The sequence below is a fragment of the Pongo abelii genome, chromosome 19, assembly GCF_028885655.2.
Source record: "Pongo abelii isolate AG06213 chromosome 19, NHGRI_mPonAbe1-v2.0_pri, whole genome shotgun sequence".
Lineage (NCBI taxonomy): Eukaryota > Metazoa > Chordata > Mammalia > Primates > Hominidae > Pongo > Pongo abelii.
Genome location: NC_072004.2, coordinates 77,107,017 through 77,122,462, shown reverse-complemented (window position 1 = coordinate 77,122,462; position 15,446 = coordinate 77,107,017). Strand labels below are relative to the sequence as shown.

Here is a 15,446-nt window from a genome sequence, read left to right as displayed (position 1 = left end):
CAGTGATTATTAGGAGTTAGGCCTCTAGAGAGGATGTTACTATTAAATCATGGCACAAAAGAATTTCATTGTGGTGGTACAACAGTCCTGTATCCTGATTGTGGTGGTTGATTACACAGATCCATTCACGTGATAAAATTTTATAGAACTATGCACACACATACACACACACGGGTTTATATAAAAACTGATGAAATCCATATAAGGTCTTTAGTTGATAATATTGTACTAATTTCAGTTTCTTGGGTATGATGATATACTATGGTTATGTCACATGTTATCATTTGCAGAAGAGTGAGTCTAAAATTATTTGAAAATAAAAGTTAAAAAAAACTGGAGACCCGGCGGACGCAGTGGCTCACGCCTGTAATCCTAGCACTTTGGGAGGCCAAGGTGGGCCGATCACTTGAGCTTAGGAGTTTGAGACCAGCCTGGTCAACATAGCAAGACCCCATCTCTGAAAAACAAATTAGCTGGGATGGTGGTACTTTTTGATCCCAGCTGCTTGGGAGGCTGTGGTGGGAGAATTGCTTGAGCCTGGGGAGGTCAAGGCTGTGGTGAGCTCTGATTACATCATTACACTCCAGCACGGGCAACAGAATAAGACCCTGTCTCAGAAAACAAAACAAAGGCCGGGCACGGTGGCTCATGCCTGTAATCCCAGCACTTTGGGAGGCCAAGGCAGGCGGATCACCTAAGGTCAGGAGTTTGAGACCAGCCTGACCAACGTGGAGAAACCCAGTCTCTTCCAAAATAAAAATTAACCGGGCGTGATGGCTCATGCCTGTAATCCCAGTTACGCGGGAGGCTGAAGCAGGAGAATTGCTTGAACCCGGGAGACAGAGGTTGGGTTGCGGTGAGCTGAGAATTACATCTACTTATTTTCTTACTTTTAAATAATAAATGAGAGTTTGATATACTTTCACAAGAGGGCTACACTTAATGCTGACACACCTTAGTCACTATTAGTTAATGTAATTTATGTTCAGAATTACTGTGTTTAAAATTAAATGACTTTGAAGACCTTTGTTTTTATAAACTGTCTTCTGAAAAAAATATAGAATTCATCAAGATTGTACATTTATTTTATATCTAATACTGGAGAAAGGGCTGAGGAGAAGTCTAAAATACATGAGTATAACAGGTGTGAAATTTCTCCCCTTTTACAGGAGAATAGCAAAAAATTAAAAATGAAGTTTCCACCTAAAATCCCAAACAGAAAAACAAAAAGTAAAACTAATAAAGGAGGAATAACTCAACCTAACATAAATGATAGCCTGGAAATTACAAAATTGGACTCTTCCATCATTTCAGAAGGGAAAATATCCACAATCACACCTCAGATTCAGGCCTTTAATCTACAAAAAGCAGCAGCAGGTCTGTTTTAAATGCTTAATATTATCTTTGTATTTTATTATGTACTTATTTTAAGTAAATTTCTTTATGTTCATTACAGTACCTTCATTGTTTTCTATATAGATATTGGAATTTTTAATAGATTAATTTGTAATTACCTTTTCTAGAGAAGCAAACTATTTTATTGCGTTTTTTCCTTTGTTTACTATGTTGTTTTCTCCTAGAAGGTTTGATGAGCCTTCTTCGTGAAATGGGGAAAGGTTATTTAGCTCTGTGTTCATACAACTGCAAAGAAGCTATAAATATTTTGAGCCATCTACCTTCTCACCACTACAATACTGGTTGGGTACTGTGCCAAATTGGAAGGGCCTATTTTGAACTTTCAGAGTACATGCAAGTAAGTATAGAAAATGGTTATATATGCCTTTCTAGAGATAATCTCAATTTCATTAAAATAAATGCCCATGCTTAAGAAGGCTAGATCTAAAAGATCAGTATTTATTATGTAATGTCTATATATTTATTTTGTCAGTATTTATAATTTATAGATATAGTTCTTTCTTGTGTTAAGGAGTAATTTAAATTCTTTGCAACTTCTCGGAATAGGTTTATAGAGACCCAAGTCATCCAGACATTGTTACGTAGAATGTATCCTATTCAGTTGTGTCTGAAAATACATATTTACATTTACCATGTAATAGGATTTATATTTTTTTCTGTAATATACAGAGTTAATTACTGGGGTGAATTTTTGACATTGAATATGTTTTATAAACTTGAAGAATGCTATAAAGAAAATTGTGTTTAATTGAGGACACAATGTCCTTATTACAAGGCTTTTTACTCTTTGGATTTTAATTAAATTTGTTGCTTAAGTTATCTGTCTGTACCAGAAAAGGAGAGAATGATTAACCTAAAGCCAAAGAAAATTCTAATTCCCAATTTATATTACCCCTCAGTTCTTCCCAAAGCATTTTCTCCACCCCCAACTTAAAAAAAGAAACCTTTTAGAAACCTATATATTAATAAAATATCTCTAATATGGATTCAAGTTGATATGATTTGTTTTTTGCTTAATTTGCTTTCAGTTCATTTATTCAATATATATCTCTGTGCATATGATATCCTGGACTCTCTTCTAGACTCTGTATTACAGCTAGTCAGACAATTTCTTGCCTCTGTGGAGCTTACATTCTAGCAACAGACAGATTGTAAGCCAATAAATGTATAAGAACAGGTAGCAATAAGTCATGAAGAAAAATGAAGCATGGTGAGGAAACTGGGAGACAATGAAGTATGGTGTTTTTGTTTTGCTTTGTTTTTGTTTTTATGCACTCAGAGGGAAGGTTACTCTTCCCTTCATGATCCCATGCAAAGATCTAGGGGAAAGGTGTTCTTTCCCACAGGGAATACATACAGAGGATACCTATTCATATAATTTAATTTTGAATAGTACAGAAAAGACAGTTGAAGACAGAAAGTCTTATTCATTGCTACAAAACCCATGTTTCGATTATGGTCCTTTATTGGTATTAGCATATACACAGGCAAGAGCTGTGTTCGGAAAAGCCATTTAAAAAATTATTTCTAATTTATTGTTTCACAGCTACTTTAACATAAATGAATTTTATTGTTTCCCCTAGTTATAGTGGTGACCCAAATATTTAATGAAAGAAAGCCTCTGTTTCAACTTAATTTCTGAGTTTTTTCCCCATTTTTCTTTTTGTCTATTCCATAATCTTTTTTCAAAGGAAGCAACAGATTCTGAAAACTTTGAAACCAAAAGGTACCTACCTATATTTGGCTGATAGGTCTTTTATCTTGTTACCATGCCTGTATGAAAAACTTGGCCAGGTGTGGTGGCTCATGCCTATAATACCAGCACTTTGGGAGGCCAAGGAAGGGGGATCACTTGAGCTCAGGGGTTGGAGACCAGCCTGGCCAGTGTGGTGAGACCCTGTCTCTACAAAAAATGAAAAAATTAGCTGGGTGTGGTGGCACTCACCTGTGGTCCCAGCTACTTGGGAGGCTGAAGTGGGAGGATCACTTGAGCCCTGCAGGTCAAGGCTGCACACTTACCTTTACAACTTTTAAGAGATTGCAAGGAAGTGAGAAATTGTTAAGCTATTCCTAGATATCACATGACCACTTCTTGGAATTAAGCACTCAGTTTTAAAATGCTCTTATTTTCTGTCATACTCATTAAGACAGTCTAGATATTCCTTATTCTAAACTAAACTGTGAGAATTTCTTTTCCTTTCTTTTTTTTTTTTATTACCTAGACCTTTTCTGGCAGCTGAGAATTTTGAACTTGGTAAATTGATAAACTAGGAAACTGATTTTATATAACCTAAATCCTCAAACTTTAGAGAGAGAGAAACACAGTTCTGGGAGCTGTGAATGTGATGAGGAAAAAATTGATCAGGCAGCTGAGGAGAGACCCTGAAGTCAAGAGAGTGCTGCAAAGGAAAGGATAATGAATAGGTAGGGCCTATAATTCCTAGCAGACACAATTTTGGTGTGTATATTCAGGGCTCAATAGGATTGATAACCATAGGATTGATAGCCAGCTTAACCTATTTCTTCCCTCTAAATTTTCTGCACAACCTCTCAGTAAAAATCGTTCAAAAATAGATTTTATGTTACAGAAATCATTCTTCCATCATCTTTCCTAAAAGAGTTATTCTGGCCGGACGCCGTGGCTCACGCCTGTAATCCCAGCACTTTGGGAGGCCGAGGGGGGTGGATCACAAGGTCAGGAGATCGAGACCATCCTGGCTAACACAGTGAAACCCTGTCTCTACTAAAAAATACAAAAAATTAGCCAGGCGTGGTGGCAGGCGCCTGTAGTCCCAGCTACTTGGGAGGCTGAGGCAGGAGAATGGCGTGAACTCGGGAGGCGGAGCTTACAGTGAGCCGAGATCGCGCCACTGCACTCCAGCCGGCGACAGAGCGAGACTCCATCTCAAAAAAAAAAAAAAAAAAAAAAAAAAACGAGTTATTCTGTAACGCCATTATTAAAACTTGGAAATGTGGTTTTTGAGAAGGAAATATTGACTTTTCTTTTGAATTGTAGCTTTGTATAGATTTCTCTTCATTCTTTTTGGTAGAAACTCAAATTTCCTTTTCAGAGTTCATGTTCTTACCATGGCTTGTATATAATTACTAGGTTGACTGTCAATATGGTTACATCACTATTTGACCTGCCATAGTAGATTGCTCAATTTGTCCTTGTGTTAATACTCATTCACATAAAAACCATAATACAAGGCAGCATTTAGATCCTGTGAAGATAATGACCAGGGCTTTCCCTGTGTATATATATAAATTGTATCAACTTGTTTTCTCTTACTAGTTTTTTTTATTTCAGGCTGAAAGAATATTCTCAGAGGTTAGAAGGATTGAGAATTATAGAGTTGAAGGCATGGAGATCTACTCTACAACACTTTGGCATCTTCAAAAAGATGTTGCTCTTTCAGTTCTGTCGAAAGACTTAACAGACATGGATAAAAATTCGCCAGAGGTATGTTAACCAAAATACTTTGCTTATAGTTACCTTTTTGATCACCCTCAACAGATAGAGATGAACCAAGCAATTCAAACACTATTTAGTGTCATCCATACTTATTTATTTTTTTTCTCTCTCTCTAGTCAGGGACTCAGAGAGGAAGAGAAAGTCCTAGAATGTGTGGTGCAGATTCACAAATAGAAAAATCACAAAGCAGATATTTCATTCAGGATTTATCGAGATTTGGTTACGTTAAATTTGCTGTTGTCACCAAGATTAGAGTTCGTTGAGCAGAAGTTACATAGATTGAAAAAATTAATAATTTTAAATTAAAATAAATTAGTGTTGTCGTTGTAAGACAGGTGCAATTAATTTACATGCTCTAATCTTGTAAGATTGTATTTCATTGCATCTCAAAAATATTTAATGATACTTTTGTAACATATCTAAGCTTAGAATTAAATACAGTCAACTCCCATTATTTGCGGTAATTCTGTAGTCAACATGAACACTGAATTAGTGCTACTGAACCAATGTTCCTAGGAGTGATGGAGAGTTTGAAACAGAGATAGATTGTGGATTATAATCTTGAATCCTAAAAATAACTCATCCTGGTAGATCCTATTTTCTTTGCAAAAGAGAGAATGCTGCTGGGCGTGGTGGCTCACACCTATAATCCCAGCACTTCGGGAGGCTGAGGCGGGTGGATTCCTTGAGCTCAGGAGTTCCAAGACCAGCCTCGGCAACATGGCAAATCCCTTCTCCACAAAAAATACAAAAATTAGCCAGGTATGGTGGCTGGCACCTGTGGTCCCAGCTGCTCGGGAGACTGAGACAGGAGGATCACTTGAGCCTAGGTGGCGGAGGTTGCATTGAGCCAAGATCACGCCACTGCCCTCCAGCCTGGGCAACAGAACAAGACCAGATCTCAAAAAAAAAAAAAAAGAGAGAGAGAATGAGGTTCAGAGGTGACTTGCCTGAAGCCACCCTACTTAACAGTGCCAGCAGTGGGATTCAAATTGTGTCCAACTGTCCCCAGAGCCAAACCTTCTTGCACTACACTAAACTATCCCACAGAGTTTCTGTCCCTGGTCGTCTCTGCATGAGAGCTAAAACAAGAAGGTAGAGTCACATTATTCAACCTCAAATGAGAACATACCTTTTGATGACCATGAAAGCACTGCAAGTATTGATTTTGGTTTTACAAATAAATTTTAGCAATCAGACAAATTCACAAATATGGAATCTGTGAATGATTAGAATTGACTATCTACTGAAGCTCCTCCATTTTTGTCTTTCTGTTCTAAGTTGAGGCTTGATTTTAGTCATAGATTTGGTTTTAGAAAAAATAAAATTTTAATTCTGTTGGGTTTTTGTTCCCATTTTTTTAAGGCCTGGTGTGCTGCAGGGAACTGTTTCAGTCTGCAACGGGAACATGATATTGCAATTAAATTCTTCCAGAGAGCTATCCAAGTTGATCCAAATTATGCTTATGCCTATACTCTATTAGGGCATGAGTTTGTCTTAACTGAAGAATTGGACAAAGCATTAGCTTGTTTTCGAAATGCTATCAGAGTCAATCCTAGACATTATAATGCATGGTAAGTGGTAATGAAGTGCAAAGACAAAGTCTTATTGATGGTGCTGGTACTTACTAATTTTTCTTGTTAGCTCTTTATTGTCATGAATTTGGTTACTTATACTTAGGGATGGTACATACTGGTCAATAACTTCTAACTAAAATGTTTTCTTATGAAATGTACGTCTTTAACAAACTCTTAAATTAACTAATGATAATAGAATACCAGATCCTTATACTCAACAGTTTCAGCCTTCTACCAAACTTTTGCAGGTACTGTGGTTGTTTTTTGTTTGTTTGTTGGTTTAGTTTTGTTACTTTGTTACTTTTTCTTGGAACACCGAAATGGTGATTGGAACAAAAAGTGCTTGGGAAATTGGAAAGGAATAGTATAATTCACTTATTGGATAATAGGAAAAAAAATTGAAAAAATTCACTAGTTGCTGCTTTTTGACAGTGTTCTGGTTTATTGAGTTACTATTAAGAACTTAGTGTACCCTTTTATTTAGCAGTATCTCTATTTTACTTTTTTGTACTTGTGTATAAGTAGACACATAGGAAATTAACTACCTAGGTCATATTGTTATGAACTGAATAAGATATGAAAAAGTTTGGTCCTATTTCTGCCTCAACACCATACTTACTGTTGACATTTATTGTATTTTTCTGGACTGACTTAATAGTTTAAATATCAAGAGAAGGTATAATTCTGAAGCCATAACTCTGTGGTAGTTTTTTTGTCAGATACGGTTATCTTTGGGGTTATTATAGCAGTTGAGTTTTATCGTTCTATTTGCTTCTAAATCTGAAGCATTATATTACTAAAACATTTTTTGATTTGTGAATATGTTGTTAATGGATTATATCTCATTTTGCAGTAGTAGTTACATTGCCTGAAAGATGGCCAAAAAAATAGTGCTAGCTTTTGCTGACCAATGTAACAATCAACTTGCCAATGCTGCTGTCTCTTCCGATAGCTATGTTCTCTGTAATATTTTAAGAACTCAGTTGTTGGTTTTTTTGGGTTTTTTTGTTTTTGAGGCAGAGTCTCGCTCTGTCACCCAGGTTGGAGTGCAGTGGCGCCATCTCGGCTCACTGTATGCTCCGCCTCCTAGGTTCACGCCATTCTCCTGCCTCAACCTCCCGAGTAGCTGGGACTACAGGCGCCTGCCACCATGCCCAGCTAATTTTTTTTGTATTTTTAGTAGAGATGGGGTTTCACCATGTTAGCCAGGATGGTCTCAATCTCCTGACCTCGTGATCCACCCACCTTGGCCTCCCAGTGCTGGGATTACAGGCATGAGCCACCATACCCGGCCAAGAACTCAGTTCTTAATAAGACTTGTGTTGTTTTTGATTTTTTCCCAAGTCTGGTTGATCCTTGTGTTGTTTTTTTTTTTAATGTATATTGTCTGTTCAGCTATTTTGCAGGAGCTGCATTCTTAAAAAACTTAACCATATCAAAAATTGTGTTTAAAGGAGTATTATTCAGATTGGCAAGCTTTTACTAGGAGGAGTTTAAATGCTGACGTATTTAGGTAACTCTAAATACTGAGCAACTTTATTCTAACTACAAAATAGATAGCCTTTCTTTTGTTTTCACTTTCACTGTCATTAGCATAGTGTTTAATACCTTTTCTTCATCTATAACACAATTATAATGATACATAAAGCCACTCAAATAAAGCAGATATGTTGTGCTTTTTTCTTGTTCATTTGATGCTTATTCCCCATCATCATCATCATCATCATCATCATCATCATCATCATCATCTAGTTATGGCCGTGAGAAGTCTCCGTAATATAAACCATCCACACTATATTCATTTGACATTTTGAAAATTCAGGAGAAATACCTGCATATTAACCTAATACACTATTACATAGCCTTTAAAAATTGTAATTTCTAGGTCTATAAGTATAGGAGCATGCTTTTGATAACAGTAAGTGGGGGAGAAGGAAGCCAAACATGACACTATGTATGCTATAATTATAATAATATAAAACAGAATGTGGAAATAGCATTGTTAGTTCAGCCTTTAGAATCATTAAGGAAGAACCTGGTTAGAATCTTTATTAGCTGTATAACTTTAAGCAAGTTATTTAACTTCTCTAAGTTTCAGTTTCCTTATTCGAAATAAGGATGATAATGGTACCTATGATTCCTCCAGGGATTAAATGAGATAATTTAGCAATGGTCTTGGCACACATGTAATAACTACTCAGTAAAAATTAGCTGTTAAATCTAGAATATGACAGGTATGGTGGCTCATACCTATAAGCCCAGCACTTTAGGAAGCTGAAGCGGGAAGATTACTTGAGACCAGCAGTTTGAGACCAGCCTGGTCAACATAGCAAGACCCCTTCCCTAACAAAAAAAAAAAAAAAAGAAAGAAAACAATTAAGGCCGGGCACGGTGGCTCACGCCTGTAATCCCAGTACTTTGGGAGGCCGAGACAGGCAAATCATGAGGTCGAGAGATCAAGACCATCCTGGCCAACATGGTGAAACCCCGCCTCTACTAAAAATACAAAAATAAGCTGGGTGTGGTGATGCGTGCCTGTAGTCCCAGCTGCTTGGGAGACTGAGGCAGGAAAACCGCTTGAACCTGGGAGGTGGAGGCTGTGCCACTGCACTCCAGCATGGCAACAGAGTGAGACTCCATCTCAAAAAAAAAAAAAACAAAAAAAAACCAATCAGGCATGGTGGTGTATACCTGTAGTCCTAACTACTCAGGAGGCTGAGGTGGGAGGATTGCGTGAGCCTAAGAGTTCAAGGTTACCTGCAGTGAGCTATGATCATGCCATTGCACTCCAGCCTGGGCGATAGAGCAAAACGCTGAATTAAAAAAAAAAAAAAAAAAAAAAAAAAAGCTCTATATGGGTTTAGAGGTGTGGTTTCTTTTTTCCTTATTATCATAGTTTGATTTGATTTGATTTGATTGTTTTTGCTTGTAAAAGTGACTCTTTAAAATGTTTTAATGGTCTGGGCATGGTGGCTCATGCCTGTAATCCTAGCATTTGGGAGGCCAAGGTGGGAGGATTGTTTGAGGCTAAGAGTTTGAAACCAGCTTGGTCAACATAGTGAGACCTCGTGTGCACAAAAAATTAAAAATATATTAATATAAGAAGGCTGGGGGCGGTAGCTCACACCTGTAATCCCAGCACTTTGGTAGGCTGGGACAAGCAGATCACTTAAGGCCAGGAGTTCAAGACCAGCTTGGCCAACATGGCAAAACCTGGTCTCTACTAAAAATACAAGAAAATTAGCTGGGCATGGTGACACATGCCTGTAATCCCAGCTACTTGGGAGGCTGAGGCATGAAAATCGCTTGAACCCAGGAGGCAGAGGTTGCAGTGAGCTGAGATCGCACCACTGCACTCCAACCTGGGTGACAAAGCAAGACTGTCTCAAAAAAGAAAAAAACATATATAGGCCAGGTGTGGTGGCTTACACCTGTAATCCCAACACTTTGGGAGGCCGAGGCCGAGGCAGGCGGATCACCTGAGGTCGGGAGTTCGAGACCAGCCTGACCAACATGGAGAAACCCTGTCTTTACTAAAAATACAAAATTAGCTGGGTGTGGTGGTGCATGCCTGTAATCCCAGCTACTCGGAAGGCTGAGGCAGGAGAAACGCTTGAACCTGGGAGGCGGAGGTTGTGGTGAGCTGCGATCATGCCATTGCACTCCAGCGTGGGCAACAAGAGCGAAACTCCGTCTCAAAAAAAAAAAAAGAAAAGAACAGCTTGGCACCGTGACTCACACCTGTAGTCCCAGCACTTTGGGAGGCCAAGGCGGGCAGATCACCTGAGGTCAGGAGTTCAAGACCAGCCTGACCAACATGGAGAAACCCCGTCTCTGCTAAAAATACAAAATTAGCAGGGCGTGATGGTACATGCCTGTAATCCCCAGCTACTCGGGAGGCTGAGGCAGGAGAATTGCTTGAACCTGTGGGTGGAGGTTGTGGTGAGCCGAGATTGCACCATTGCACTCCAGCCTGGGCAACAAGAGCAAAACTCTGTCTCAAAAAATATACATATAAAATATATATATGTGTGTGTGTGTGTGTGTATGTGTATATATATATATATATATATATATCTGCGCCTGGGCAACATGGCAAAACCCCATCTCTACAAAAAATACAAAAATTAGCCATGGCTGGTGGCGTGCACCTGTAGTTCCAGCTACTCAGGATGCTGAGGTGGGAAGATTGATCACTTGAGCCTGGGAGGTTAAGGCTGCAGTGAGCCGTGATTGAGCCACTGCACTCCAGCCTAGGCAACAGAGTGAGGCGCTATCTTTAAAATATAATCGTAATAATAATAATAATAAACTGCTTTAATGGCTAGGCATTGTGGTTCATGCCTGTAGTCTCAGCTACTCTGGAGGCTGAGGCTGGAGGATTCTTTGAACCCGGAAGTTCAAGGATGCACTGAGCTATGATTGGCCCACTGCACTCCAGCCTGGGTGACAGAGTGAGACCCTAATTAAAAAAAAAAAAATGTTTTTAATTAAAAATAAGTAAATAAAATGCTTTAATGATTTTTATCATAACTGATATTTTTTGCCTCCGTTCTAAGACCACCAGTATTCCACTGGATTATTAAAATGCCAGATTCTATACTTGTTCTTTTACTAATTGAACTAAATTAGCAACGTAAACTTTATATTTTTAAAATTATACTTTGTTTTATACTTTCAGGTATGGTTTAGGAATGATTTATTACAAGCAAGAAAAATTCAGCCTTGCAGAAATGCATTTCCAAAAAGCACTTGATATCAACCCTCAAAGTTCAGTTTTACTTTGCCACATTGGAGTAGTAAGTAGCTTTCTAAACATTAATACTCTATTAATCTCCCTTTTGAAATATGTTTGTTATTGATTTAATTGCTGTGATAAAAATTGGTCCTTTTTTGTTTCCTTTTTTGTGTTGAAACAGTATTCTGGAGCCTATTACAACCAAAAATAGTACCCATTTGGCTTAGCATAAAAAAAAATCACAGAATTGCCCTTATCCCTTACACAAGTCACTTCATTGCTCTGAGCTTCTATTTTATGAATGTCATGTACTACTTGCTTACCTCATAGGGTTGTTCTGTGACTCAAGTAAGATATCTCCTGGCCGGTTGCATTGGCTCATGCCTGTAATACCAGCGCTTTAGGAGGCTGAGGCAGGTGGATCACCTGAGGTCAGGAGTTGGAGACCAGCCTGGCAAACATGGTGAAACCCCATCTTTACTAAAAATACAAAAATTAGCTAGGCGTGGTGGTACACGCCTGTAGTCCCAGCTACTCGGGAAGCTGAGGCAGGAGAATTGCTTGAACCCAGAAGGAGGAGGTTGCTGTGAGCCGAGATCACACCACTGCACTATAGCCTGGGCGACAGAGCAAGACTCTGTCTGAAAAAAAAAAAAAAAAAAAAAGATACTTCCTATTTTTGAAAGCATTTTCCATGGGTTAATATTTAGCTCCTAAGTTAAGTAGGTTTTTTGTTTGTTTGTTTGTTTGTTTGTTTTGAGACCTGTCACCCAGGCTGGAGTGCAGTGGCCCGATCTTAGCTCACTGCAAGCTCTGCCTCCTGGGTTCACGCCATTCTCCTGCCTCAGCGTCCCAAGTAGCTGGGACTACAGGTGCTCACCACCATGCCTGGCTGATTTTTTGTATTTTTAGTAGAGACTATGTTTCACCGTGTTAGCCAGGATGGTCTGGATCTCCTGACCTCATGATCCGCCTGCCTCGGCCTCCCAAAGTGCTGGGATTACAGGCATGAGCCACCTTGCCCGGCCTTAAGTAGGTAGTATTTTAAGGCAAATGGTTCCCTGTGTTTAAGCCTCTGAGTAACATAGGTATGTCATAATGAATTAAAATTCTTATAAGGCAATATGCACAATCATTTTTATATTTATATATTTTAAATGTATCTGGTAACAAATTGTACTTTGGCCAGGTACAGTGGCTCATACTTGTAATCCCAACACTTTGGGATGCCAAGGCAGGAGGATTGCTTGAGGCCAGGAGTGCAAGACCAGCCTGGGCAACATAGCGAAACCCAATCTCTACAAAAAAAATTTAAAAATTAGCCTGGCATGGTGGTGCGCACCTGTGGTCCTGGCTACTTGGGAGGCTGAAGCACAGGATCACTTGAGCCCAGGAGTTCAAGGCTGCTGTGAGCTAAGAAGGTGATACTGCACTGCAGCCTGGGCAACAGAATGAGACTCCATCTCTTAAAAGAAAATAAATAAATTGTACTTTAATAGGAGAAAAGATACGTACATTATGTTTGTTTGCTTTTTAAAATCTCATTTATTAGTTTCTGTGTAAGTATGGTACCTTAAGTTCTTGTTCTCATCCTCTCATCCTTTTCCCCTTCTCCTTCCCCTCAGCTTCTCTCTGTTTTTCCCCCTAGCAAGTTTAGCTTTTGTGGGAATGGTCATACAATGTGAGGAAATTATGTTAGTTTGAAATGTCACTGTCTTGGGGAGAGTAGAATTCTAATTCTCTATTGACTATAATGAAATTGACCATGATAATTTTCTTAAAAATGGACATAGTCCAACACCATAAGACAGGGCAAGAGAAAAAAGTTGACAGTAACTTCTTTTATAGTTAGCTACTACGGAAAAAATGGACAGATAATGTGTCTACTTAAAATTATTTTTTGTTGTCATCACCTTATTTATTCAATTCAAAATTAAATATCTCTTGACACCTTTTGGTGAAGTTGAACACTTTTTTAAAAATAGGAATTCTTCTAAACTTATTGTAGAACAGGTTGTTTTAAATTTTTGAGTAGTTTATTTGAAGAAATTGTCAGGTAAGAGAGTAAGCTTTTCTCTTTTAGGGAACTAGTATTTAGGGTCTCAATCCTGTGGGCAGAATATTTGGCCACCATTAGATCATTGCGTAGATGAGTTTAGCAAGCAGACGTTGGCACTACCTATTCTCACATTCTTATGACCATGATATTTGTTAAAGTTCTGCAGCCACATTCATACATTCATTCACCCCCCTTTTTTAATTTAATTTTTTTTTTTTTTTTTTTGAGATGGAGTTTTGCTCTTGTTGCCCAGGCTGGAGTGCAGTGGCACAATCTCAGCTTACCGCAACCTCCACCTCCCAGGTTCAAGTGATTCTCCTCCCTCAGCCTCCTGAGTAGCTGGGATTACAGGTGCCCGACACCACGCCTGGCTAATTTTTTGTATTTTTAGTAGAGACGGGGGTTTCATCATGTTGGCCAGGCTGGTCTCGAACTCCTGACCTCAGATGATCCACCCACCTTGGCATCCCAAAGTGCTGGGATTACAGGCGTGAGCCACTGGGCCCAGCCCACCCCACTTTATAACATATAATTTGTCCAAGGAGGAACATAGCAGAATATTAGTATATACGTATGAATGAATAGTGAGGTTTGGTACTTTTTAAAATCTTTTAAATTTTAAGTTATTTAAAATATCTTAAGTTATTTGCTTCCCAGTATTAGAGATCAGTGATTTTCAATTAGTAAAACAGTAAAATCATTTTTCTTTTATTTATTTTTATTTTTTTTATTTTTTATTTTTTTTGAGACGGAGTCTCGCTCTGTCGCCCAGGCTGGAGTGCAGTGGCGCGATCATGGCTCACTGCAACCTCTGCCTCCGGGTTCAAGCAATTCTCTTGCCTCAGCCTCCCAAGTAGCTCGGACTACAGGCATGTGACACCACGCCCGGCTAATTTTTTGTATTTTTAGTAGAGACAGGGTTTCACTGTGTTAGCCAGGATGGTCTCGATCTCCTGACCTCATGATCCACCTGCCTTGGCCTCCCAAAGTGCTCGGATTACAGGCGTGAGCAACTGCACCTGGCCAGTAAAATCATTTTTCAAATAAATTCCTAAAATATTGAAAATATAATTGTTCTGAGTGAAACAAGGTTTGTAAACAGGAGTTTTTTTAACACAGTTTTGAGAAGTCTAATATTTGAAAAACCGCATAAACCTGATGAAATGTGAATATTATCTGGCTAAATAGTACAGATCTTTTTTATGAATAGAACACCAAGGTTTTGCTTGCCTTTTAGACTTAAAGGTAACAAAATATCTGCTCTAAAGATAGACTGTTGATTATCATCATAGGTATGTACCAGAGGACCTAGATTTTTATCGCAGAGCAAATTATTTAAGATCTCTAGACTTCAGTATTCTCATCTTTAGTGAAGCAGTTGAACTAGAAGTGATTTTAGAGATAATCTATTAATCATTTGGTAATTAATTACTAAATCCACTTAATGCAGTGGACAATCCAGTTATACTCTACAACCTTATCTCTACTAATTTGATTATGTTGGTTTTGAGTCACGTTGGTTCTCACCTTTCTTCATAAATATCAAGAGGGAGTATTAACGTGATCTTTATTTCTTACAGGTTCAACATGCACTGAAAAAATCAGAGAAGGCTTTGGATACCCTAAACAAAGCCATTGTCATTGATCCCAAGAACCCTCTATGCAAATTTCACAGAGCCTCAGTTTTATTTGCAAATGAAAAATATAAGGTAAGATAAATATCTTAAGGGTCTTCAGTGTTGTATTGCTTAAAAACAATGTTATCCCTTGTTTTCAATAAACTGAAAGTTATTCATTTAATTTTGATCTGAGACATTTTTCCAAGCTGTTGATTTCATTTTTTGTGATTTTTATTTCTTCATGAAATACTCATAGGAAGGATAGGTGTGTGGATATTTAGGAATATATAGTTATCCCTTGTAAAGATGCCTTATATAGAAAGGCAGTTTTTTCATCAGGTAGTTATCCTAAAGTTATCTTAAACCATCCTCTTAGGACCAAAATAAGTGAACAGGTGAAAATGAATGTATGGGCCAGGCGCAGTGGCTTACGCCTGTAATCCCAGCACTTTGGGAGGCCAAGGCGGGCGGATCACCTGAGTCAGGAGTTCAAGACCAGCCGGGCCACATGGTGAAACCCCATCTCTACTAAAAATACAAAAAATTAGCTGGGCATGGTGCC

At 38.5% G+C, this 15,446-nt stretch overlaps 1 protein-coding gene across 16 annotated transcripts in view; it reads left to right on the top strand.

Annotated features, from left to right (window-relative positions):
• The window catches only part of CDC27 (cell division cycle 27), a 69,664-nt gene that overhangs the window by 45,484 nt on the left and 8,734 nt on the right, over nt 1–15,446 (top strand). For 9 of the 16 annotated variants that reach the window (XM_024234856.3, XM_024234854.3, XM_063718846.1 and 6 more), the window contains 6 exons: nt 1,170–1,377; nt 1,581–1,753; nt 4,727–4,879; nt 6,257–6,465; nt 11,150–11,267; nt 14,846–14,974. In XM_024234856.3, coding sequence (XP_024090624.1) covers nt 1,170–1,377; nt 1,581–1,753; nt 4,727–4,879; nt 6,257–6,465; nt 11,150–11,267; nt 14,846–14,974 — 990 coding nt within the window. The remainder of the gene's footprint in view (nt 1–1,169; nt 1,378–1,580; nt 1,754–4,726; nt 4,880–6,256; nt 6,466–11,149; nt 11,268–14,845; nt 14,975–15,446) is intronic. The other 7 variants (XM_024234858.3, XM_024234855.3, XM_063718847.1 and 4 more) reach the window with 1 other exon arrangement.